The sequence below is a fragment of the Bubalus bubalis genome, chromosome 19, assembly GCF_019923935.1.
Source record: "Bubalus bubalis isolate 160015118507 breed Murrah chromosome 19, NDDB_SH_1, whole genome shotgun sequence".
Lineage (NCBI taxonomy): Eukaryota > Metazoa > Chordata > Mammalia > Artiodactyla > Bovidae > Bubalus > Bubalus bubalis.
Genome location: NC_059175.1, coordinates 36,685,811 through 36,710,929, shown reverse-complemented (window position 1 = coordinate 36,710,929; position 25,119 = coordinate 36,685,811). Strand labels below are relative to the sequence as shown.

General features: G+C 37.2%; 1 protein-coding gene across 1 annotated transcript in view; it reads left to right on the top strand.

Annotated features, from left to right (window-relative positions):
- WDR70 (WD repeat domain 70) overlaps nt 1–25,119 on the top strand; it is a 277,449-nt gene that overhangs the window by 54,369 nt on the left and 197,961 nt on the right. Inside the window, exon 7 of the mRNA XM_025270591.3 lies at nt 757–890. Within this exon, the coding sequence (XP_025126376.1) occupies nt 757–890 (134 nt within the window). The remainder of the gene's footprint in view (nt 1–756; nt 891–25,119) is intronic.

Here is a 25,119-nt window from a genome sequence, read left to right as displayed (position 1 = left end):
TTCAGAGTATATGGTAGAGAAGCTGGGATGAAGCTGGTGATTAGATTAAATTAAAATAGATAGCCAGTGGGAGTTTGATGTATGACCCAGGGAACCCAAAGCTGGTGCTCTGTGACAACCTGGAGGGATGGGGTGGGGAGGGAAGTGGAAGGAGGGTTCAGGAGGAAGGGGACAAATGTATGCCTATGGTTGATTCATGTTGATGTATGGCAAAACCATCACAATATTATAATTATCCTCCAATTAAAATAAATACAAAAATATTTTCTTGTATTTCAAGGAAATAATACTCATAATAACAAAGTCAAATGATTTAAAAGGTGCTATCCATTTTTACTTTTCATAAGTAATAGCAGTTAGTGATCTATATTTTCAGCACCTATAAGGTAGGAAGTAGGGTTAAAGAGGAGAAGGGAATGGCATCCCACTCCAGTGTTCTAGCCTAGAGAATTCCATGGACAGGGGAGCCTGGTGGGCTGCTGTCCATAGGGTCACACAGAGTTGGACATGACTGAAGCGACTTAGCATGCATGCATGCATTGGAGAAGGAAATGGCAACCCACTCCAGTATTCTTGCCTGGAGAATCCCAGGGACAGAGGAGCCTGGTGGGCTGGCATCTATGGGGTCACACACAGTCAGACACGACTGAAGCGACTTAGCAGTAGCAGCAGCAGGGTTAGAGAAAGGAAATGGGGGTTATAATAGGCTATAAATAGTTTCTCTCCATTTAATTTTTTTTTGTTTTTAAATAACAGGTTTCTGCTTTGGGTCTGGATCCCTCAGGTGCCCGTTTGGTGACTGGAGGATATGACTATGATGTTAAATTTTGGGATTTTGCTGGAATGGATGCTTCTTTTAAGGCATTTCGATCCCTTCAGCCCTGTGAATGGTATGTATTATGCAACTTAATATCTTCATTTTTGAAGACAGAGTCTCTGGTTATTTGAATTCCATTTATGATGATTTTTATCAGAATACAGTAAGTTTACATGACTGTATTCTACCTTCGTTATTCAGATGAAAGGAAAGTGTACCTTTTATTTTAGTAAGTTCCCTTTAGTTACATGAATCTGTTCTAAAAACATTTTCTGTCTTTTGTTGTGTTTTTTAAAAAGCGTTTTATTTAGAAATTGTTACTGTCTAGTTTAAAACACTTCAGTAGCTACTGTGTAATATTATGTATATGTGTATAGCATATGTTAAGCCAATAGCCAAGTGCTAGTGGGTGCTGCACTGTGCAGGTGTGGTCAGCTAGCACTGTATCCTAAAGGGCTTTATGTGTTGCTACTGTAAGCCACCCTCTTGTTTCTGTTTTTGACCACCTTTGAGCTTTTAGCTTATTGGATATCAGAAATGGATTTTATTGGTGAAACTTGTTAACTTGCTGATACAACATGATGTATATTGTAAATGAGCTTTCAAAGATAAGATTTTAAAATATTCAAGATATGTGGATTAGCTGGTTATTCAGACCCAGTTTCACTCTTACGTGAATGGGGTATAAATCTAGTTTTATCTTCAACCTGAACTTGTAGGCTTAATGTCTTTTTGCTTAATCTCCACTTGTAAGCTCTGGGTTCCATTAACTGTATAGAGAAAGTTCCTGTCTGGACTGTTGAGCGTTTGCTTCCATGAACCTTTTGTGATGAAAGTGATGGTTAAAGCATCTAAACGAGATGCCGGGATTTTTCTGCAGCCTGTCTGAAGTAAAAATTTGAAAATTCGCTAAATAGATCATGTCAAATAAATAATCAATTGGAAAGGAAAAAACAAAAACAAAAAAATACAAAAAGCCCTCCAGTATCTCCAATGATGGCTGTATTTAAAATAGCTCTGATGATTTAAAATAGTGACGTTCATCTTGAGTTAGTATGATGACCTTTTGAAAATGTACATAAAGTATGTTGTTTATATGCCTTTTTCCCACATGATAGTCTCTTGATACATAAAGGGATTATGCTTTCCTTCTGTCTTTATAGCTATAAGGTGACTTGTTCAGGACTATCCAGTGCTTTTTTTTTTTTTTAATTTGTATGTACCAGGTCTTAGTTGCAGCATGTGGCATGAGTTCCCTGGGTTCCCCAGGGATTGAACCCAGGTCGCCTACATTGAGACCGTGGAGTGTTAGCCCCTGGACCACCAGGGAAGTCCCTGTTCAGTGCTTTGTTAATAATCATCTCTGAAGAGAATAGATGTCTCATGAGTTTCAAGCCAGTGCTCTATTATTTATTAAAATGTGTCATTTGCTACACTATTATAATTGAAAATGCAGGAAAAAACCAAGAATAAGCTTATTTTCTCTTCTGTAATTAAATTGTTGCATCCTGTATGTAATTGTGAGCTATCAAAGGTTTAGATGGAAGAAATAGAATTCTTGACAACATATAAAATTAATATAAAACTCTAAAATTGCAAATGTTACGTGAATATTAATCCTTTAAATCATGACAACTATTTAACTTGGCCATCACTTGCTCCTGATCTCTAAGTAATGTGACTCTCCCTGCTTTTTATGATTTTTTTTTGACTCGTGTGTATATGGTAAGTTGCTTCAGTCATGTCCAACTCTGTGTGATCCTATGGACTGTAGCCTCCTAGGCTCCTCTGTTCATGGGATTCTCCAGGCAAGAATCCTCCATGAGATTCTCCAGGCAAGAATATTGGAGTGGCTTGCCATTTCCTCCTCCAGGAGATCTTCCCAACCCAGGGATCAAATCCTTGTTTCCTGTGGTTCCTGGCATTGGCAGGCAGATTCTCTACTGCTGAACCACTGGGGAAGCATTTTATTGACTCAGTGTATATTTTATATCTATTTACCTATTCATCTATAATTCACTTTTTACTGTAAACAATTTCAAATGGAGAGACAAATAGAGAGATTAGTATAATAGCCATCTACTCTTTACCTAAATTTAGCAGTTATGCTGCAGCAGCAGCAGCAGTTATAAATACGTTTTTATTTATTTCAGCTCATTTTTGTAATTTTTGAATTATTTAAAAGTGAAGACACTGTTTTTATATAACAAAACAGAAACAGACTCATGGATGGGGAGGCTCAACCAGTGGTTACCAGTGAGGAGTAGGGAGAGGGGTGACATAGGGGTATGGGATTAAGGGGATACAGACCACTGTGTATAAGATAAATAGACAACAAAGGTATATTGTATAACAAAAGGAAATATATGCATTAATTTGTAGTAATTTTAAATGGAGTATAATCCATAAATACTGAATTGCTCTATTATACACCTAAAACTAATATTATAAATCAACTATAATATTAAAAAAAACACAGACCTTTCACTTTGAAATACTTCAGTGTGTTCCCTTTAAAATGACAGATGCTTTCTATGTAAATGTAGTTCTATTATTACTTTTAACAAAATTCTTTAGAATTCCTCAATATTTCTAATTAACATTCCATATTTAAATTCCCTCATTTGCTCTCAAAATGTGTTTTAATGCTGGTTTGTCAGACATGGATCCAATCAAGTAATACACAACACGTCTATTTTGTACCTTTCTTACTTATCTTTTAATCTACAGTGACCCTTCCTTAACCATTTCTTTGCCATAACTTTGTTAAAAGACAGGTCTAGTTGTCCTCTATGAGATTTTTCCTTCCTGATTTTCTAATTGCTTCCTTTTGATATCATCTAAGTTTCTTCTTTATCTCCTGTATTTCCTATAGAAGATCCAAAGGCTTGATTATAATCCATATTGTCTAATATCAGGTGGCATGTATTATCTGGTTGTTGTCACTATTAGTGACTAGAAATTAAGACTGATCCCTGGGGTAAGTTGGAATATCTGATTTCTCCATTGTAAAGTTAATATTACATACTTGAGATAGGCAAGAACTTTGTGGGAAAATACCTTGGTACCACGTTAATATCCAGATTCTATTCATCATTTCAATTAATAAGTTTAGCATCCATTGATTATTCATACCTGAATCATTTATTTTGTTTCATTGAGTATTGTAAGATAGTGGTTTTCTAATTCTGCTATTTCATCTGCTTTTACTTGTTGGCACTCTTCTAAAAGAAGTACTTTTTCTTCAGTAACTGATATTAATTGATTCCTGTGAAATACAATTCCTACTGAAGAGTCAGGATAAATGCTTAGTTATTACCCTTTTATTACTCATTTTTAGCTTACAGATTAGTGTTGTTAAATGAGTTGTTGCTATTGGTGATGATGATTGTGTTTTTTTTCTTTTGTAGTTACCAGTATTTATAATTTAAAAATTTTCCTGTGTTTCAGTCAGTTGGAGTCATTATTATTATTATTATTTTTTTTGATGTTTAAGTTGTCCAAGATTTGGAGTCCCTGGTGGGGGGACTCCACCAGGTGGGGAGACCCCCAGTGGGAGTCCCTGATTTCTGTGTTTTGACATGACCTTATTAGTCTTTAAAAGCTTACTTATTATCTTAGTACATGCCTTTCCAAGTTCCAGAGTAAGGATTTTTCCACAGACAGCTGTTTTGTTATGGGAGTGGTATTCAAGACTAAATCTGGTTGCTGCACATGTTCACTGATATTGGGGTATCATTACTTCTTGACCTTTTCAGTTGAAAGAGGTGAAAAATATAGATATGTGTGCTCAAATGAAGAGGTCTTTTGATATTTCCAGTTCAAAATTCTAGTAAACTTTTAATTTCAGAATATTTTTTAATTTACAGAAAAGCTATAAGGTAGTCTAGAGTTCAAGTACACCCCTAACCCAGTTCCTCTTACTGTTAACATCTTACATTACCACATCACATTGCACTTGTGACAATTAAGCCAAGGTTGGTGCATTACCATTAGCTCAACTCTAAACTTTATTTGGATTTCACTTTTTAAAAACCAATATCCCTTCTAAGATACTACATTACATTTAGTCTTCAGGTCTGTCTAGTATCCTCTGGTTTATAATAGTATCTCAGTCTTTCCTTGTTTTTCATGACCTGGACAGTTTTGAGGTGTACAGGACAGGTATTTTGTAGAATATCGTTTGATTTATTATTATTTTTTAAATGATATTTTTCTCATGATTAGACTGAGGCTATGGGTTTTTGCGCTGAATATCACAGAGGTGAAGTGCCCTTCTTAACACATTTCAGAGGTACATGCTATCATGTTTGTAAGATTTCTCCACTGTAGAGTTACTTTTCCCTCTCTTTTCCATATGCCATTCTTTGGAAGCAAATCAATAAATGCTGCTCACATTTGGGAGAGTGGAAAAATTAAGCTCTACCTCCTGGAGGGGATGATAATTACATAAAACACTTGGAATTCTTCTGTAATGGTCAGATCTTTGAGTTTTGCTAATTGCAAATTTGATAAATGTGCAATAAGTTCTTATTCAATTATACTTGATAAATATTGCAAGCGGCAGACTTTGGTGTGCCATTAGAAACCCTTCTTTTTTTTGACATTGATTTGCTAAACAACTTTTTAGATTAAGTTGTTCACTCATATGAGAATCTATGCGTACCAGTTACTCAGCTGAGTTCTTTTGTCACTCATCTGCATTATTTCTATTTTATCTGCCAAGAAAACTTGAGGGAATCTGTTTTCAAGATATAAAAGCACAGTGTGCTGTTTTTAGACCATCTCCTCACCTGTAATAAAAGATGTCAGAATTTGGCTGATATCCAAGAGGCAGCATTATGATGAATAAGTGGGTGTCAAAGATGTATTCACACCCAGAGGAGCCCCAGAGCCATTCAGGAGGGGAGGCAGAAGTTCTCAGTTTAGGGGTGAGACTGAGGCAAGGTGTTCTGGATTTGGGGCACCTCTGATAAATTTTGCCAAAGGACTGATGCTGTAATATTCTTAGCCTCATTCTCACTCTCCTGGGACACTTTGAAAAGAGTAATGTTAAATGTTTTCTTGATCTGCCAATATAAAAATCAAGTTAAAAAAAACACTTTTGTTGTTCACCTTCTTTTTGAGGCATCCTTTGGTACCTTGAAGTCTTGTTTAACTTCGTTTTGGACTTTTGCCCCTTATCAATATTAGGTTAATGGATCTCTAGTTTCTAATGTCTTCTTTTGTCATTTAGTGAAAATCAGTATCACATTTTCTCTGATCCAATCTGCTAGTCACTTTTTACTTTGTTTCCTCACAGATTCTTAATAATTATGTATTTATATAGATTTAAAAATTATTGATTGAATCCTTGAGATCACAAACCCTGTTGTATGCTCTATGCAAACAATGTAGATGAAGTAAAAACTTTTCATAAAATATTGAGAATTTTTGAATCATTTAGATAGCTCAAAATAAGAATTTTTTTTAAAAATTTCTTATCTTCAGCCCACTTAAAGATGACTACTCTCTATTCTCTTCTTTTGAAAACATTTTAATTAATGAAATACTACATAAAGTTATGTTTTCATTCAGAAATTAAAACATTTCAGATAAAACTAAAGTTCTTTCTTTATCGTCTTCATTTTAATCTTTTCCCCAGGTTTTGTCATTGTTTTCATTGTGTTAAATTCTCTGAGGTTTTTTCATGCGGTTATCAACAGATATCAAATGTATATATCAAAAAACAAGTACGTTTTATATTTATTTTCATAAATAGTATAAGGTGGTTGTTATTCCATAATTTTTTTCCCCACTCACAATATTGCTTGGAGATTTTTTATATCACGACATGTATACTGCTATATTCTTTCTAAATGCTACATAGCATATTATGTATAATTTACCATAGTTAAATGGTTTTAAAGCTTTAATTGGTATCAGAACCATAGAAGGGCTTGTTAGAGTATTAAGTGCTACGCCTTACTTTTAGAGTTTCAAATTCTTTAGGTTTGGGGAGGCTAAGAATTTATATCTCTAACAAGTTTCCACATGCCACCTTGATCTGGGGACATACTTTGAACACCACTACACTGATTAGCTATTCTCCCCTTGATGGACTTTATGGTTGCGGCAACTTTTTTACTATTCCATATAAATGATGAAATGATTACCTCTATACCTCATTGGTCATATGTGTAAACTGAGTGTTTCTCAAGATCAGATAGCAAGAAATGAAATGCCTTTTGTCTACATTTTAAAATGTTGACATTGTCACATAACCCTCTTTTGATTATCCATTTTGTGAAATGTTACATGGGTTTATCCCTGGGAGACAAGGAGGCAATACAACTGTGTATTTTGTTGTCTGTGCATAAATTAAGTAACATACGTGCAGTGACCAATCAGTGACAGACTTTGAAACAAGTGCTATGATTGGCAATTGAAGAGGATGCACAGTTCTATTTGTATAGTGATTGTTGGACTGACATGCTAGTAGCAAAGTTTGAAGTTTATGCGGTTACTCACGGTTAGTATACCATAGTAACTGAAATTTGAGCTGTGTTGTTGGGATCTGGTATTATTTATCTAAACCATGCAACTGAAATTCATGTATATCAGAACCATGCAAAACAAGGGTTGCCTGTATTTGCTATGAAAAATAAAAAAACTCAATGGGATGTACAGAATGAGGTTTTTTTTTAATTGTTGAAAATAAATTATATCCCTCTACTATGATCTTCTAGTCTGCTAATGATTAACAAGTTAATGATTCATTTGGAAACTTGTAAGCCTGGTGTCTTGCTTTAAGTTCTGGGATAATAGTCAATAAAGTGTTTTTTAGTCAGATGTAACATAATTCAATTAATAGTATTTATTTAAGTGATTATGCATTTACATTCACTTTTGAGAAAATTTTTCGCAGTTTTGTTACTGTACCATAATGGTTTTCAAGAAGAGTTCATCATTTGTGTCAGATGTTCAACCTTTTCAAGTGGATAAATTCTACTATTTTTTCAGCAGGTGATTATTGTTTTAAAATTTCTATTTTAATAGATGTTAAAATAAATTTCCACTTAGAAAGTCCACCAAAGACTCATAACTGAAAACACAATTGTTTTTGGCCATGCATTATAGAAACTTTCTTCCCAAAGCATTTTGTGAATGGACGCTTACTGGAACCACTCAATTGTATGAACATTCAGTGTGAAGTGAGACAGCCCTGCATACTTCAATAATTTCTCAGACTTTGCATAATTACAGATTTCTCAAACTGGGGTTTATGGGTGTATTTTCAGAGGCTCATGAATTCTTTTCATTAATTTAAAAATTTTGTTTTTTTCCTGTTGATAATCATTTAGCACAACCCTAATGCCTGCATTTGTTTACCTTTGTGTTTAAAGTAATCTGGGCTCAAATGCTACTTTCACTTTCAGTTGCCATGGCCTCATGAGAAAGGAGCAGAGACATCCTTCATATATAAATGATAAAAGCGAAGTGAAAACTTGTTTGTCATAAAATGTTATATGAACAAAGTTTCAAAGTAGTTATAATAGAGACAATTGGTGGGAAGATTGAGTCATCTCCATAACTCAGTACAACAGTGATGTGCTGTGCAGGCAGCAAGCATTCATTAACTTGTTTATCTGATGGCAGATGAGAGGACTATGGCAGAGGAATATAATCAGTTTATCTCACAATAGAGAAGTTGTTTCATTCTTTATAACATTGTTTCAGCAAACAGCATCTTAAAATTAATTTGAATTTCTTTGGTTCTTTTGTTTTAGTATTTACTTTAAAAAATTCACTTTATTGAGGTTTAATTTATACCATAAAATTCACTCATTTTAAGCGTGCAGTTCAGTAGTTTCTAACAATGGGGTTGTGCAACCGTCACCACAATCTAATTATCATCACTCTAAAAACAAACCTCATTCCTGTTTGTGGTCATTGTCCATTTCAACCTCCAGCCTTAGGCAGCCACTCGTCTGCTTTATAGGTGTGCCTTTTCTGGATGTCTCAGATAAATGGAACCATATGTGATCTTTTATGTGATCTAATATGTGATCTTTTGCATCTGGCCTCTTTTCTTTAGCAGAATATTTTTGAGGTTCACCCATGTTGTAGCATACATCAGGACTTTTGTTCCTTCTTATGGCTGACTAGCATTCTTCATATATATATGTGTGTGTATGTATACATATATATATATATATAGAGAGAGAGAGAGAGAGAGAGAGAGAAAGCATATTTTGTTTGTCCATTCACTTTGGGTTGTTTCCAATTTTTGGCTATTATGAATAGTGCTGCTATTGAACATTTGTGTAATATGTCTTTTAATGGGTGTATGTTTTCATTTCTTTTAACATAAATTGGGAATTGCTAGGTCATAATGTAAATCTATATTTAACATATTAATAACTTGAAAATTGTTTTCCAGAGTGGCTATACCATTTTAAATTCCCACAAGCAAAATAGAAGGTTCCAGTCTTTCTACATTCTCACCATCCATCCCCCCCCACCCCCATGCTATGCAGCTTGTGGGATCTTAGTTCCCTGAAAGTGAAGTTGCTCAGTCGTGTCAGACTCTTTGTGATCCCATGGACTATAGCCTACCAGGCTTCTCCGTCCATGGGATTTCCCAGGCAACAGTACTGGAGTGGGTTGCCATTTCCTTCTCCAGGGGATCTTCCTGACCCAGGGATCAAACCCAGGTCTCCCGCGTTGTAGGCAGATGCTTTACCCTCTGAGCCACCAGGGAAGCCTCTGACTGGTGATGAAACCCGGGGCCCTGGGCAGTGAGTCCTTAACCATTGGACTAACCATTGGTCACCAGCATTTGTATTTGTCTTTGATGATAATCATTCCTGTGGGTGTGGAGTGATCTGTATTTACTTTTAAATTCATTGCAAATCTATACTTTGATAAGAGTTGTTAGAAAAAGGAGCCTCATTATATATTCACACTCCGTCTTGCATAACAAGCTTTTATTTATTTGCAACTAATCTTGGGTATCATCAATAGGAAAGAAAAAGTTACAAGATAATGTCATTTGTAGAGTCAGTGCATGTGTGTGTGCTCAGTCACTTAGTCGTGTCCAGCTCTTTGTGACCCCATGGACTATGCCTGCCACGCTCCTCGGTCCATGGGGGTTCTCCAGGCAAGAATACTGGAGTGGGTTGCTGTACCCTCCTCCAGGGGATCTTCCTGAACCAGGGACTGAACCTGCGTCACCTGCATTGCAGGCGGATTCTTTACTACTGAGTTGAGAGTTAGTAGGTTAATCAAATCACGAAAGTTATTCTTGGTATGTCAGGATAGTCCTGGGAATGACAGGACTTTCTTGTGGTTTACTAATTAGAAAGGAGGTTGTTGACATGATCTGTGTAGAGGTCAATATGGGATTGTGTGCATCACCAAAAGCTTTACTATGAGGTGAAAGATGTGTGAGAAAGCACAGTTAACATTCTTTGATATATATATACTATGTACCTGAATATATTGATATTTTCATTGTAATAATATATAAGCTTAAGGAATTTTTTTTTTCTTTTGCTTAATTTCCTGGGTTTCTGTTAACCCTCTCTGTCATCAAGTTACACAATTTGTGTATTTTATCTCATTGACTAAAAACTAGTGAGCTCTTGAGTTGTGTCTCAGATGTCAGCAGCTCTTCAAAAAGACCTTTCCTAATAATCCTGTTAAAAGTAGCTCATCTCCCCACCTCTCTACCACCACCCACTCTATGCACTCTTCTGGTTTGTTTTCTTTATAGCACTTACCGTTAGCAGAAATGATCTGTTTTTTTATATTTACTTGTATTCCAATACCTGGAATAGTGTCTGGCATATAGTAGGAACTAATTATTTATTAAATAAGTGGTAAATAATGGAATGCTTTCATATTTTTCTCCAAAAATTTCTTTTTGTGTAGAATAAGAAGGCATTTCCACCAAGATGTACCCTCCTTTTTTTTTTTCCAAAAAGAAAGGAAGTATAAAAATTTCTTTTCCGGCAAAATTGAAAAATTTTAACTTAAACCATATCAGTTCAGGGTAAATAAGGAATCGACAGTTTTTGAAATCTCTGGCTATGCACTGTTATGATGCATTGGGCTTCAGATCTCAGGTTGGTATGTTTCGCTCTTTATGAGCTAAATAATATGATATGTAATCTCAAGGTAACTGCTTAATGAATTTTATTGCATCTTACCATTTCCATTCATTTTATATTAAAAGTGACTGCCACTGAGCTGTGATTTCTACTTTTTAAAATGGCATTTGTAGTCCTTGGCATATATCTATTAGTTTCTTCTTTTGATTAAATAGTTCCAGAGTTCAAAGAAAAAAAAAATCCACCATTAACTCATATTTCGTCTTCCTGAGTAAATGCTTGATTCAGCAATGTAAAAATTTCTATTACGAGAAATCATAACGGATGAGTCATTGCTCTAGCCACTGGGCACAATGCTTTGCTTAAGTAGCTGACCTGTGTCCTGTCTGTCAGTGATTGTGGAGGTAGAAGGAAGTTTCATTACTCTCCCAGACTTCCGTCGAAATGTCCCCTCCCTCTTTCTTCTCTATAGCAAGCTGATTTATATTAAATTCACTTCTTCAACTAGTCTAGAGTCAATGTGCATGATGGATAAGAGCAAAGATTCAGTATCATAGAAATCTGCATTTGAATTCTGCTTTTACCAATTCATTTTCTGTGTGACTAGGCAGGTGTGATCACTTTGACCCTTGCTTTCTTTCCCTGCAAAATAGAATGAGTAATTCCATTTCTTTGGGTTGTGATAATAATTAATGAATAATGTATGCAAAATGTGTGGCTCAGTGCTTGGTGCTTAGTAATGCAGTGTAAATATTAGCTCCTATTATCTTGGTATTGTTTAGCATGAAGGAATTTGAGTACACAGATTCACACATTGTTATCTTTTATGTATTACTTCCCATTACTAAGATTTTGTTAGTATCCTAAGATTGAATTGTATCTCTAAACATTTAGGCTATTGTTTAAGCTATTGTCTGTCCTAATTTTCTTTCTGGATACTGGCTATCCAGATCTATTATTTCTTCTCCATTTCCCTTTTCTTCTTTCTGACCTAGTTCTCTTTATCTTCTTTTTTTTTTTTTTCCAACAATCTGTGAGAATCTTTTAAATCAGTCTACTAATTTCTTACTGTTTTGATTTAGTTTTTTTATGGCTTTCAATGAACTTTTAAAGTTCATTAGCTTTTTAAAAATCACATTTATTGGGATATAATTTATATACACCAAAATTCATCTTTTTTAAGTGTATAGTTTTATGAGTTTGGCGAAATGCATGGTCATGTTATCACCACACCACGTGGTAGTGGTGATAATGTGACTAAGCACAAGTTATAGAATGTTTTCATTATCCCAGAGAGTTCCTTCTAGCAACTTTGCAGTCTTTCCTGTCTCCTGACCCTTAGAAAACCACTGATCTGATTTTATTGTTGCCTCTATCAATAGGGTTTCCCCCATTTTATTGTTTTGTAGTATTCTGTTGTATGAATATACAACAGATTATCTCTTCACCAGCTGATAGACATTTGGATAGCGTCTAGTTTCTAGGTATTATGAATCAGTCTGCTATAAATATTTCCATATAGATCTTTTTGTAGACAGATGTTTTCATTTTCTTGGGTTAATACCTAAGAGAGAATTGCTGGACCATATGCATTTTGTGTGTTAACTCTATAAGAAATTGCTTAACTTTTCCAAAGTGCTGAATCATTTTTACTTTCTTAGGAGCAGCGTATAAGGATTCTAGTCATTTCATGCTTACCTACACTTGGTATTATCAATATTTTTAAATTTAGCCATTCTTTCCCACTTTTGTGTAGTGTTATATGCATGCATGCATGCTCAGTCGCTTCATCGGTGTCCGACTCTTTGCGACCCTATGGACTATAGCTCGCTAGGCTCCTCTGTCCATGGGATTCTCCAGGCAAAAATCCTGGAGTGGATTCCCATGCCCTCCTCCAGGGGATCTTCCCCACCCAGGGATCAAACCCATGTCTCCTGGATTGCAGGCAGATTTGTTACTGCTGAGTCACCTAGGAAACCTGTTGGTGTTGTATAGTTGGGTTTTAACTTAAACTTTCCTGATGACTGGTTGAGCATCCTTTTATGTTCTTATTTGTGTTATTTTCTTTGGTGAAGTGTCCAAATCTTTTGTCCATTTCTAAATTCAGTTGCTTTTCTTGGATTGGTTGATAAAGTTCTTTATAAGATATGTTTATCACAAATATTTCCTCTCAGTCTGCATCTTGCTTTTCATTTTCAGGATAGTGTCTTTTGAAGAACTGCTTTAATTTGCTTTTAAATATCTGTGCTTTAATTTGCTTTTAAATATCTGTCCTTGCCTATTTTCTGCCTTTGTTAGTATAAACCATATTTTCTTGTAACTTTTTTAGATAGGAAGATTTCCACAAATATTTATTAAGTGAAAAATAGTATTCAAACAAATCTGATTTTTGTAATATATAGCTTATATATTTCTGTCTTTCTGTTACAAAGGAAAGTTTAAGAGATTCCTTCTTCGAAATGGACATAAAATTACATAGGAGTAATGAAGAACTTCTGCTTTCTCTAATATGGCAAAACAGCATGAATTGCTTTTATAATTAAAAAGGTATGTTATACTTTAGAAAACAAAAGCTAACATAGGCAAAATTAAATGACAAATTATAAGCTCATAAAAAGTTGACATACATTTTGAAAGCAGTGGACTGCTAGCTATACATAATACATGAGTTTCTACAAATCAATATAGAGAAATATTTGAAAATTAAAATTTTCAAAGAAAACAACAGATAACCTCAGAAGAAATGCAACTGACCAATAAACATTATACTCAACTTCACTAACAATTGAAGAAAAAAAATGAAAAATTTTCATCTTTGCCCATCCCCTGTTTCATCTTTGCCCTGTAAGATGGGCAAAGATGAAACAGATCTCTATTATCCTATGTAGCAAGAAGACAAATTTGGGGAGAAAGAAAGGGTGGGATATCAGTTATTAAGCTGTTTTTCTAAAGAACAATTTGATAATATCTGTCAAGATGTAAAATGTAAACTGTGTTGATAAGATCTGGATAAATAAGCGCTTTCAGGCATTGTTGCCTGGAGTGTAAATTAGTTCCATTCTATTGAGGGCAATTTGGTGTTATCTTCCGAATTATAAACATGGATACATACTCTTTGACCCAGGACCCAATTTAAGGAGCTTCTCTGACAGATATATCCACACATGGAAATGACCAAGGAACCCTGTCCCTGCTTAGGCGCTCAGTCATGTCTGACTCTTTGTGACCCCATGGATGGTAGCCTGCTAGGGATTCTCCAGGCAAGAATACAGGAGTGGGTTGCCATTTCCTCCTCCAGAGGATCTTCCTGACCCAGGGATTGAACCCCCATCTCCTGTGTCTCCTGTATTGCAGGCAGATTTTTTACCCACTCAGCCATTAGGGGAGCACAGGGACAAGTTTATTTATTGCAGCATTGTATACAATAGCCACAGATATGCTTTCTTGAATTTTATTTTTACAATGAAGCAATGACAGTCTGAATATGTGCTCATTTTCCATAAAAATTTTTATTTGTAGGTATGTTCTTTGTCTTTCATTCTATACAACAGCTGTTAGCAAACTGTGGTCATGAGAAGTTGCTTCAGTCATGTCTGACTCTTTGTGACCCTGTGGACTGTAGCCTGCCAGATTCCTCTGTCCATGGGATTCTCCAGTCAAGAATCTTGGAGTGGGTGCCATGCCCTCCTCCAGGGGATCTTCCTGACCCAGGAATTGAACCCATATCTGTTAAGTCTCCGGTATTGGCAGGCAAATCTGCCTGCCAAATTTGATTGAAGGGCCAAATCTAGTTCCTGGCTGGTTTGTTTTCGTTTTTTTTTTTTTTTTTTTTTTGGTATAGACTGGTGTATAGGTGGTTTCCCAGGTGGCACTAGTAGTAAAGAACCCGCCTGCCAATGCACGAGACATAAGCAACACGGGTTTCATCCCTGGGTGGGGAAGATCCCTTGGAGAAGGAAATGGCAACCCACTCCAGTATTCTTGCCTGGGGAATCCCATGGACAGAGGAGCCTGGTGGGCTTCAGTCCATAAAGGTCTCAAAAGAGTCGGACACGACTGAAGCAACAGCACAGCACACACACAGGCTTCCCTGGTGGCTCAGACAGTAAAGAATTTGCCTGCAATGCAGGAGACCAGATTGGATCCCCAGGTCAGGAAGATCTCCTGGAGAAAGGAATGGCTACCCACTCTAGTATTGTTGCCTGGAGAATTCCATGGAGGACCCTGGTGGGCTATACTTCATGGAGTTGCAAAGAGTTAAACACGACTCAGAGACTAAACACAAGAGTTGGTTTTGGCCTTTTTTTTTTTGGGTGGGGGGGGGGGGACTTGAACTAAAAATTATACACTGTTAAAAGATTGGAAAACAGAATTCAGCGAGAAAGAATACGTGACAAAGATTGTATATGGCCTGCAGAGCTTAACATATTTTCAGTCTGACCCTTGACAGTGAAAGTTTGCGATCTCGTGTCTAGAATCTCTTCCTTGTTATTTTACTCCCCTTGCCTGGTGACAGAGAGGCTGCGAATAGATTCTTCTTGAGTCTCCTCACTTCCTTAAAGAATAGCTTGTAGCTAGTGGAACAAACCTATGGTCCGAGGGAGTTTCAAGGGGCTTGGGGAGTAATCCTCTCAAGGAAGTTTCCACTTCACGTGTTGCATATTCTGTTTTCCGGGAAGCTATTTTGTTAGAGTTCTGACTAGTTGGTCCATCTTTGTTTTGTCAAGCCCTGTGTCATCTCTTGAGCATCCTTTTTAGCTGCTAGCGGCCTAATATGATAACTGTTTTCATAAGGGCAGCCTTTGTACTTTGAGAATGTATTTCCCTATGAATTCTTGATTTGTGGGATATTTTCATATAAGGCTGTTGTACTCTTTGGGGGAGGTATTTTTCTAATCACTCTAGTCCTTTTCTGTAAAAATTTCTGGGTAGTTTGTATCTTTCAGGTCTTTCAGTTTCTAATTCTGGTATTTCTACCTATTGTTATGTTTTTTGAGGTTATTTCTTTTGATATTTGGACTAGGGGAATCTAATGTGTAACTTGGCAGCTATTATTTGTACAAATCTTCTGTAGTTCTAAGGAGGACCTTCCTTTTTTTTTTTTTTAGTATTTAGTGATGTATTTAGCTGTTCCGGGGCTTAGTTGCCCCATGAGGGATCTTCAATCTTCCTTGTGTGATGCAGCACATCTTTTTTTTTTTTTTTGACTTGTGGCATGTAGAATTTTTATTTGCAGCATGCAAGATCTTTTACTGTGGTTTGTTGGATCCAGTTTCTGGACCAGGGTCGGAACCCTGGCCCCCTGCATGGGGAGCATGGAGTCTTAGCCGCTGGACCACCAGGGAAGTCCCAAGGACCCTGTCTTTATATTCTTTTGCTCGGTCTTCAGGTTCTCCCCTACACTGACATTTTAACATTCTTGGGTGATCTTTCAAAAATCCTTAATTTCTAGTCTTATGTTTTTATTCTTCTCCTAAACTTCAAAGGGCTTTATAGTTGTCATTATCTTTCTGTCTGACTTCACAGCATGAAGTTTTATTGCAGTTAGTTCATTGTCCCCACTTTCTCCCTTCCTTCCCCTGTACTTGGTCCTTTCTTCATCCTTACCTATACTCCATGTGCTTCCTGCCTCTCCAGTTTCTTCCAGATTCCTCCTTCAGGGTTCAACTCAGACATCTTCCTTGCTTAAATCTCACTTAGAGCACTGCAGCAGTCTCTTTTCCCCACTATACCTGCCAAACTGCTTAATACAGTCCTGACGCATTTTTACTGAAACTTATGAATGCTTTGCCGTGATTTGTAAAATCCTATGTGATCTGGCCCCTGCCCACTTCTCTTTTTTCACTTTGCTTCAACAAAATGGCTGAGGGATTTTACACAAGACTTATTTCCTGCTTAGAATGCTCTCTCTATGGCTTGCTGCTGCTAAGTCACTTCAGTCGTGTCCGACTCTGTGTGACCCCATAGATAGCAGCCCACCAGGCTCCCCCGTCCCTGGGATTCTCCAGGCAAGAACACTGGAGTGGGTTGCCATTTCCTACTTGCTCCCTACTCACAAACATGGTTAGTTTCTTTGTATGCTTAGGTTCCACCAAAATGGTGCATTTCTAGAGAGGCTGCCTGAACTAGGGCTCTCCCATTGTTGCTCCCTCAACACCTTTTATTCTTTGTTAAATGCTGAGCTCCTGTTGTTCTGCTATTAGAATTAAGACTTGAATTTTTCTTAACATATCATAAAGAAAGCTGTTAGGAATAATTAGAGCAAGGACTTAGTTTTTGCTAATCATTCTCATTGGTTGGCTGTTCTTGATCGTATTTCTGTAATCCTCAGAAGATACGAAAATGTACTGTTTAAATATTTAGGTTCGTTGTCTTTTACCATGGAGCTTGCTTGTGAAATCATATAAAATCATGAAACTTATAATCTGCACTTGAGTGACAGAGTAATTTTATCACATGTATAAGTAAGAATATGCATTTTAATGGGAGAGTTATTGATTAGCTTTAGTGTTTATTCCTGGATAGAAGTTTTCTGTGGCCTTAGTTTTGTTTGACAGATATATTATTTTGTAAAGTTACTACTGGCTTCCTAACATTTAGTATATTAAGCCAATAGGTGATATATTCCTAATTAATTTTGCATTGGAAATCTCTTCTTAAGTATAAAAGCTAAAATGTTGAAGTAGCTGGAGATTTATTTCAGCATGGAATAAATCAGTGTTTTTTGATATTCTCATACAGAAACCTTTGATAGTCTGTCTCGTGTTTCTCACTTTCTTGTCCTGTTCCAAGCGCTAGATAATATATTTTACATACCTGGAAGGAACAGACAGTTTCATCAAATTCTGTAGGAAGATGGCATGCCAATCTGAAACTACATTTTCTCTATTATTGCCTTACATTTTCAGGAATATAGTAGTAGTTATATTTGGCATTGCGCTTGAGTTTTGTGAGTGGGTGCAAAAAATGAAAAAAGATGTAAGGATATTTCTCTTGAACACTTTGGTTAATAGTAATTAAAACACGTGCTAAACTTATACTAACTTGTTTTGTAATGAATTTGAAATATTCCATGTATTTGATTCAAATGTATTCATTACGGTTGGCTATCAAGATTTTATACCCCTGAAATAATCTTAAAGAGCCCTTGGAAGTAAAGAAGTAGTAAAAATAGCAACTACTTATTTCATATACTGTGCTTGCAGCACATAAATGTGTCTTATTTTTAATCTTCATCTCAATCCTGTAAGTGTTACTTCTCAAGGTTTTTCAGTGGAGGAAACCAGGACTCCGCAGCGGTATAAAGCCCGTACGTGAACGCTATCTCCGGAGCTTCTCTGCATAGCGCTGTCATCTAGTTCCATCTACTAATTTGGAAAGAAATGGGGAGACTGAGTCTTGCAAAGCCAAAGGGCTTGCTCATCGTCACACAGCTAGTTAGCAACAGAGTGAGGGCTTGGATCGCTGGCCTCCTGACTCACATTCCGGTGCGCTTTTCACTATATCAGGACACCTTGGCTCCTGAGCCCCAAGTGACAGCCCCAAACAGCTGTGTTTATCTGTCTTGCATGTCCCAGCTTGTTTTGCTAGCAGAGCAAAAACTACTTAAAAGGATCCTCAATCTTCACCTCCCCACTCCCCTCCACTTATACTCGTATATTCCCACTTGCCCCATGAATAACTTCACAGAAAGAATTGTGCAATGTCACTAAGCCTTCCTCTGGTGTCAGAGTTACTCCCTGAGAGAACATTCACTTCCTCATGACTCCAGTTTACTGTCAGATTGCCTTTCCCTGTCTTCTCTTTGATCGGAATCTTAGTTGTTTAGGCAGGAATTTGAGGAGCAGATGTTACGCCCCTTGAACAAGCCCTTTAATTCTCCTTAGTACTGTGTCTAATGACTCTTAATCCTGTCCTTTTAACTCTGTGGCTAGCAGAATTAAGAGCAAAGTGGGCCAGGAATGGTGAGCTTGATGCTGAACATTTCATTTCAGTGTTGGCAAAGAGAGCACATAAGATGAGACAGAGGGAAAATGTTAGGCTTTCCTGTGAAACTAAGATGAATATCAGTGTGGAATTGGTAGGATTTTGTATTTCCCTCCAAATGTGAATAGAGCAATTTGGTAGAGTTGATAGCCAGAGAAAATGGAGCCACTGAACTGTTTCCACTACCCTGTCTTCTTAAATTTTGCTGTATTCTTAAGATTTTCATTTCCCTTTGGAAACAAAAATCGTTCACCAGAAAAAAGCAAAGTTATTGCTTAAAGTACTTGATCTTTCATGGTTCTTGAAGAAAATTTACTTTCTCCAAATGAGAATCCTGTTAAGAAAGATAACACCCTGTGATCTAATTGGTTCATTCTATTCTCTTTATAGACTTTGGTTTAGCAGTCTCGGCTCACTAATCATCAAAATTCTGATCTGTTTGTTCATATATTTTAAAAAATTGGACTAAATGGCCTATAGCTTTCTCAGTTCCTGATTAATCACTTCAGATTTTGGTAAGTCAGAGGCTGATTAAGAGAGAGAAATCACAGTAATTTGAACAGGGAAAGCGTACTATAAAGAAATACTAACTGTATCATGGGATTGGTGTAATGAGGGATTGGCTACTAAAAAGTAAAGTGAACTCTGGAGAATATAGGAATAGCAAATAAGAGAAGCAGCCTTACTCATAGGATGTTTAAGGAAGAGGCTTCCAGGATTGAGATTTAGATCTTATTTGAGAGGGCAAGGTTGTGGCTTACTAAATGATAAAGAAGTTTCTGTGACAGGAGTACTTGCCAGAAACTCAGTTCACCTGATCACTCTGATATAAAACTGTCTGAGGGAAGTACTGGGGAATCTACTGGGTGCTACTGTCTACTGATTGCTGTGCACTTCACAAGCCTGGTCTTGGAGCAACTGCATCAGTGGCAGGGGTTGGAGACTGGAGAAGCCATGTGTGATTTAGGAACCCACCAAGAGGAATAGACAAGCTCCAGGGAGGAAAATCCCTTTCTCCTGCAATGCCTTTCCAGCACTCTCTAAGGACAAGACTTAGCATCATGCCAACTGGCATAGGGAAAATATTTAAAGGGCCCAAATCCATTTTTGCAGAGCAAGCAGTGAAGGGTGAATTTGGAGTTGAGGGAGTAAATGAACGACTGGCACATTTGGTCAAACAAGTGACCTTATATTTTATTACTATTGATGCCTACTTACGGACTTAATTTGAATTTGGGACTCTGGTCAGAATTTTGCTGAGAACCTCATTTTTTCCCAGTATTTCAGAAAGGAGGTCATGAGGCCAGCGAGACTTTTCTTTTATAGGAAGGAGGGACCCTGGGAGTAGCTTCACCTTCGCTTTTGTAGGTCCCTTTATCATGAGCATCTGGTTTGGGTACTTCAATTTCTCATCTGCTTTGATACACTGATCTTGGGGATTGTGGTGAAATTCCTGACATTGTCACATATATAACCTCAGAGCTCACTCACATCTTTGTTTGAATTATCTTTGCCATTGGAATCAGTACTCTGAATTTGTACATTAAGAATGACTTTTTGCAGAATAAATATTTCAGAAACTCTCAGCTAGCATTTCATGATTTTACGTGAAACAGCATAAATTTTGAGCAGCAGTTTCTAGTTAGTGGTGGCTGTGGCTAAAAGCAGTTTCATTGGTAAATATCTGATTTGGATTTGGTAACCAACCAGGAGGAATAACCTTACTCAGGCCTAACTAGACATACAGGAATTCTAACTTTTTGTGTATATTCTATTTTTAGAAGACATAGTTATCACAAGTTAATAGTTTTTTTAAATGAAATACCTATTTCACAGCCTTAAAATTATAGACTTAGAAAGTAAATTGGACTAAATGACCTAACGTTTTGTTAAAATTGTTTTACTGTTGAAGCTGATTTTATTTTGAGTTTGGCCTGTTAGGATAAATCAAGGAATTTAATTAATTTTCTGACAACAGAATTACATTCATAGAGGACACTATAGCTGAATACAGCTTTAAAGAAAAGGTGATCATTTTTATCTTTGATAGAGAAATTTTATATTTTGGACTTTGATTATTAATTTGATTCTCTACCTGTTTTTTAAAATTAAAATATAGTTGATTTATAATATTAGTTTCAGTTTTATTAGATAGTGATTCAATATTTTTATAGATTATATACCGTTTAAAGTTGTTATAAAGTATTGGTACTCTTCCCTGTGCTGTGCAATATATATGTAGTACATATATCCTCATATCTTATTTATTTTATAGACAGTAGTTTGTATCTCTTTATCCTCTGCCCCTATCTTGCCTGTCTCCTCATCCCTCTTCCCACTGGTAACCATGAGTATGTTCTTTATATCTCTTAGTCTGTTGCATTATATTTATTTGTTTTATTTTTAGATTCCAAATACAAGTGATAACATATAATATTTGTCTTTCTCTGTCTGACTTATGTCAGTAAGCATAGTACCCTCTTGGTCTCTTCATGTTGTTGCAAATGGCAAAATTTTATTCTTTTTTATGGTTGAGTACTGTGCATGTGTGTGTATACTCCAGAATTCTTTGAGAATTCTTTCTACTAGGCTTCCCTGATGGCTCAGTAGTAAAGAAACCACCTGCCAATGCAGAAGATGCAAGTTCGATCCCTGGGTTGGAAAAATCCCCAGGAGAAGGAAATGGCAACCCTCTCCAGTATTCTCATCTGGGAAATTGCATGGACAGGGGAACCTGGCAGGCTATAGTCCATGGGGTCACAAAAGACCTCATGGTTTATGTTGAGTCCATGGGGTTACATAACTTAGCAACTAAATAACACAACAATTATAAAATTTTACCTTGTCATTTAATTTATTAATAATCAGATCAGATCAGATCAGATCAGTTGCTCAGTTGTGTCCGACTCTACGACCCCATGAATCGCAGCACGCCAGGCCTCCCTGTCCATCACCAACTCCCGGAGTTCACTCAGAATCATGTCCATTGAGTCAGTGATGCCCTCCAGCCATCTCATCCTCTGTCATCCCCTTCTCCTCCAGCCCCCAATCCCTCCCAGCATCAGAGTCTTTTCCAATGAGTCAGCTCTTCGCATCAGGTGGCCAAAGTACTGGAGTTTCAGCTTTAGTATCATTCCTTCCAAAGAAATCCCAGGGCTGATCTCCTTCAGGATGGACTGGTTGAATCTCCTTGCAGTCCAAGGGACTCTCAAGAGTCTTCTCTAACACCACAGTTCAAAAACATCAATTCTTCGGCGCTCAACCTTCTTCACAATCCAACTCTCACATCCATACATGACCACAGGAAAAACCATAGCCTTGACTAGACGGACCTTTGTTGGCAAAGGAGTGTCTCTGCTTTTGAATATGCTATCTAGGTTGGTCATAACTTTCCTTCCAAGGAGTAAGCGTCTTTTAATTTCATGGCTGCAGTCACCATCTGTAGTGATTTTGGAGCCCAGAAAAATAAAGTCTGACACTGTTTCCACTGTTTCCCCATCTATTTCCCAGGAAGTGGTGGGACCAGATGCCATGATCTTTGTTTTCTGAATGTTGAGCTTTAAGCCAACTTTTTCACTCTCCACTTTCACTTTCATCAAGAGGCTTTTGAGTTCCTCTTCACTTTCTGCCATAAGGGTGGTGTCATCTGCATATCTGAGGTTATTGATATTTCTCCCGGCAATCTTGATTCCAGTTTGTGTTTCTTCCAGTCCAGCGTTTCTCATGATGTACTCTGCATATAAGTTAAAGAAAGCCTTCTTCAGCGATCAGTGCAAAGAAATAGAGGAAAACAACAGAATGGGAAAGACTAGGGATCTTTTCAAGAAAATCAGAGATACCAAAGGAACATTTCATGCAAAGATGAGCTCAGTAAAGGACAGAAATGGTATGGACCTAACAGAAGCAGAAGATATTAAGAGATGGCAAGAATACACAGAAGAACTGTACAAAAAAGATCTTCACGACCCAGATAATCACGATGGTGTGATCACTGACCTAGAGCCAGACATCCTGGAATGTGAAGTCAAGTGGGCCTTAGAAAGCATCACTACGAACAAAGCTAGTGGAGGTGATGGAATTCCAGTTGAGCTATTCCAAATCCTGAAAGATGATGCTGTGAAAGTGCTGCACTCAATATGCCAGCAAATTTGGAAAACTCAGCAGTGGCCACAGCACTGGAAAACGTCAGTTTTCATTCCAATCCCAAAGAAAGGCAATGCCAAAGAGTGCTCAAACTACTGCACAATTGCACTCATCTCACACGCTAGTAAAGTAATGCTCAAAATTCTCCAAGCCAGGCTTCAGCAATATGTGAACCGTGAACTTCCTGATGTTCAAGCTGGTTTTAGAAAAGGCAGAGGAACCAGAGATCAAATTGCCAACATCCGCTGGATCATGGAAAAAGCAAGAGAGTTCCAGAAAAACATGTATTTCTGCTTTATTGACTATGCCAAAGCCTTTGACTCTGTGGATCACAATAAACTGTGGAAAATTCTCAAAGAGATGGGAATACCAGAACACCTGATCTGCCTCTTGAGAAATTTGTATGCAGGTCAGGAAGCAACAGTTAGAACTGAACATGGAACAACAGACTAGTTCCAAATAGGAAAAGGAGTTCGTCAAGGCTGTATATTGTCACCCTGTTATTAATAATAGTTATTTAAAATTCTGTGGCTTGGCCTAGGCATTCAGTATCTGGTTCTCCCAATTTCTGTGAACCTAAATAATAATTTCTTTCCTCTCATTAACCTCTAGCTGAAATTTAGCACTTCCTTTAATTGTGAAAGTAGATAGCAAAGTCACAGGTATACCTGCAGATTTCAGATATTTTCATAACACATTACCATTGTTACAGATGCTTCCTTGGTTGCTCAGATGGTGAAGAATCTGCCTGCAGTGCAGGAGACTCGGTTTCGATCCCTGGGTGGGGAAGATCCCCTGGAGAAGGGAACAGCTACCCACTCCAGTATCCTTGCCTGGAGATTTCCATGGACAGGGGCTATAGTCCATGGGGTTGCAAAGAGTTGGACATGACTGAGCGACTAACATTTCACTTTCACTTTCATGCTCATCACTGCTTTGAAATTACAGTAGTTATTAGACCTGCCTCTAGGCATAGTTACTTGATACGTTAGTCTAGAAGCTCACATATTATGTCACAAATTAAAAAAAATATTTTTATAATTCTTTAAAAATGATTTCCATGGTGTGTGTGGTGTATTTATTTATTTATTTATTTATTTTTTGTATATTATCACCCTGCTTATTTAACTTCTTTTTTTTTAATTTAATTTTATTTTTAAACTTTACATAATTGTATTAGTTTTGCCAAATATCAAAATGAATCCGCCACAGGTATACATGTGTTCCCCATCCTGAACCCTCCTCCCTCCTCCCTCCCCATTCCATCCCTCTGGGTCATCCCAGTGCACCAGCCCCAAGCATCCAGTATCGTGCATCGAACCTGGACTGGCAACTCGTTTCATACATGATATTTTACATGTTTCAATGCCATTCTCCCAAATCTTCCCACCCTCTCCCTCTCTCACAGAGTCCATAAGACTGTTCTATACATCAGTGTCTCTTTTGCTGTCTCGTACACAGGGTTATTGTTACCATCTTTCTAAATTCCATATTAATGTGTTTAAAAAACGTGCCAAGAAGGGCCCCATAGACCTCAGACTATGAAATGGTCCAGGCACAAAAAAGTGGTTCTGTACAGTGTAGGTCAGATTGTGTCATTTCTCACCTCAAAATGCTCTGCTGGATTTCCTCTCATTTCTTCCAAAGAGAGTGAAACCAAGGTCCTTTTGGTGGCTTACATGGCTCTCTGCACCAGCCTACTTGCTGCCTTCTGACCTTGTCTCCAACTTCGGTTTTTTTGCTCTCTTTGTTACAGCCACATTGGCAATATTCCAAGTATTCTTTTGCTGCAGATCCTTTCTAGTAATTTCCTGATAATATCTACGTAACTTACTCCCTCAGTTACCTGATAGACACTTCAGTCATTTACTTCCTGACCACTCGATTTAAAACATTTATTCTTGCTCCCTTGGTACCTACTCTGCCTTCCCCACTGTTTTTCCCTGTACACTTATTGTAATTTTTCATATTTTCCATGTCAATTAGCCTAGTATTGATTTTGGGCAGGGACTTACCATAATCCTGTTGCTGGCAGGTTGGCCCTTCAGCAGTAGTTAGGTTAACTTCGAGAGCTGTTGT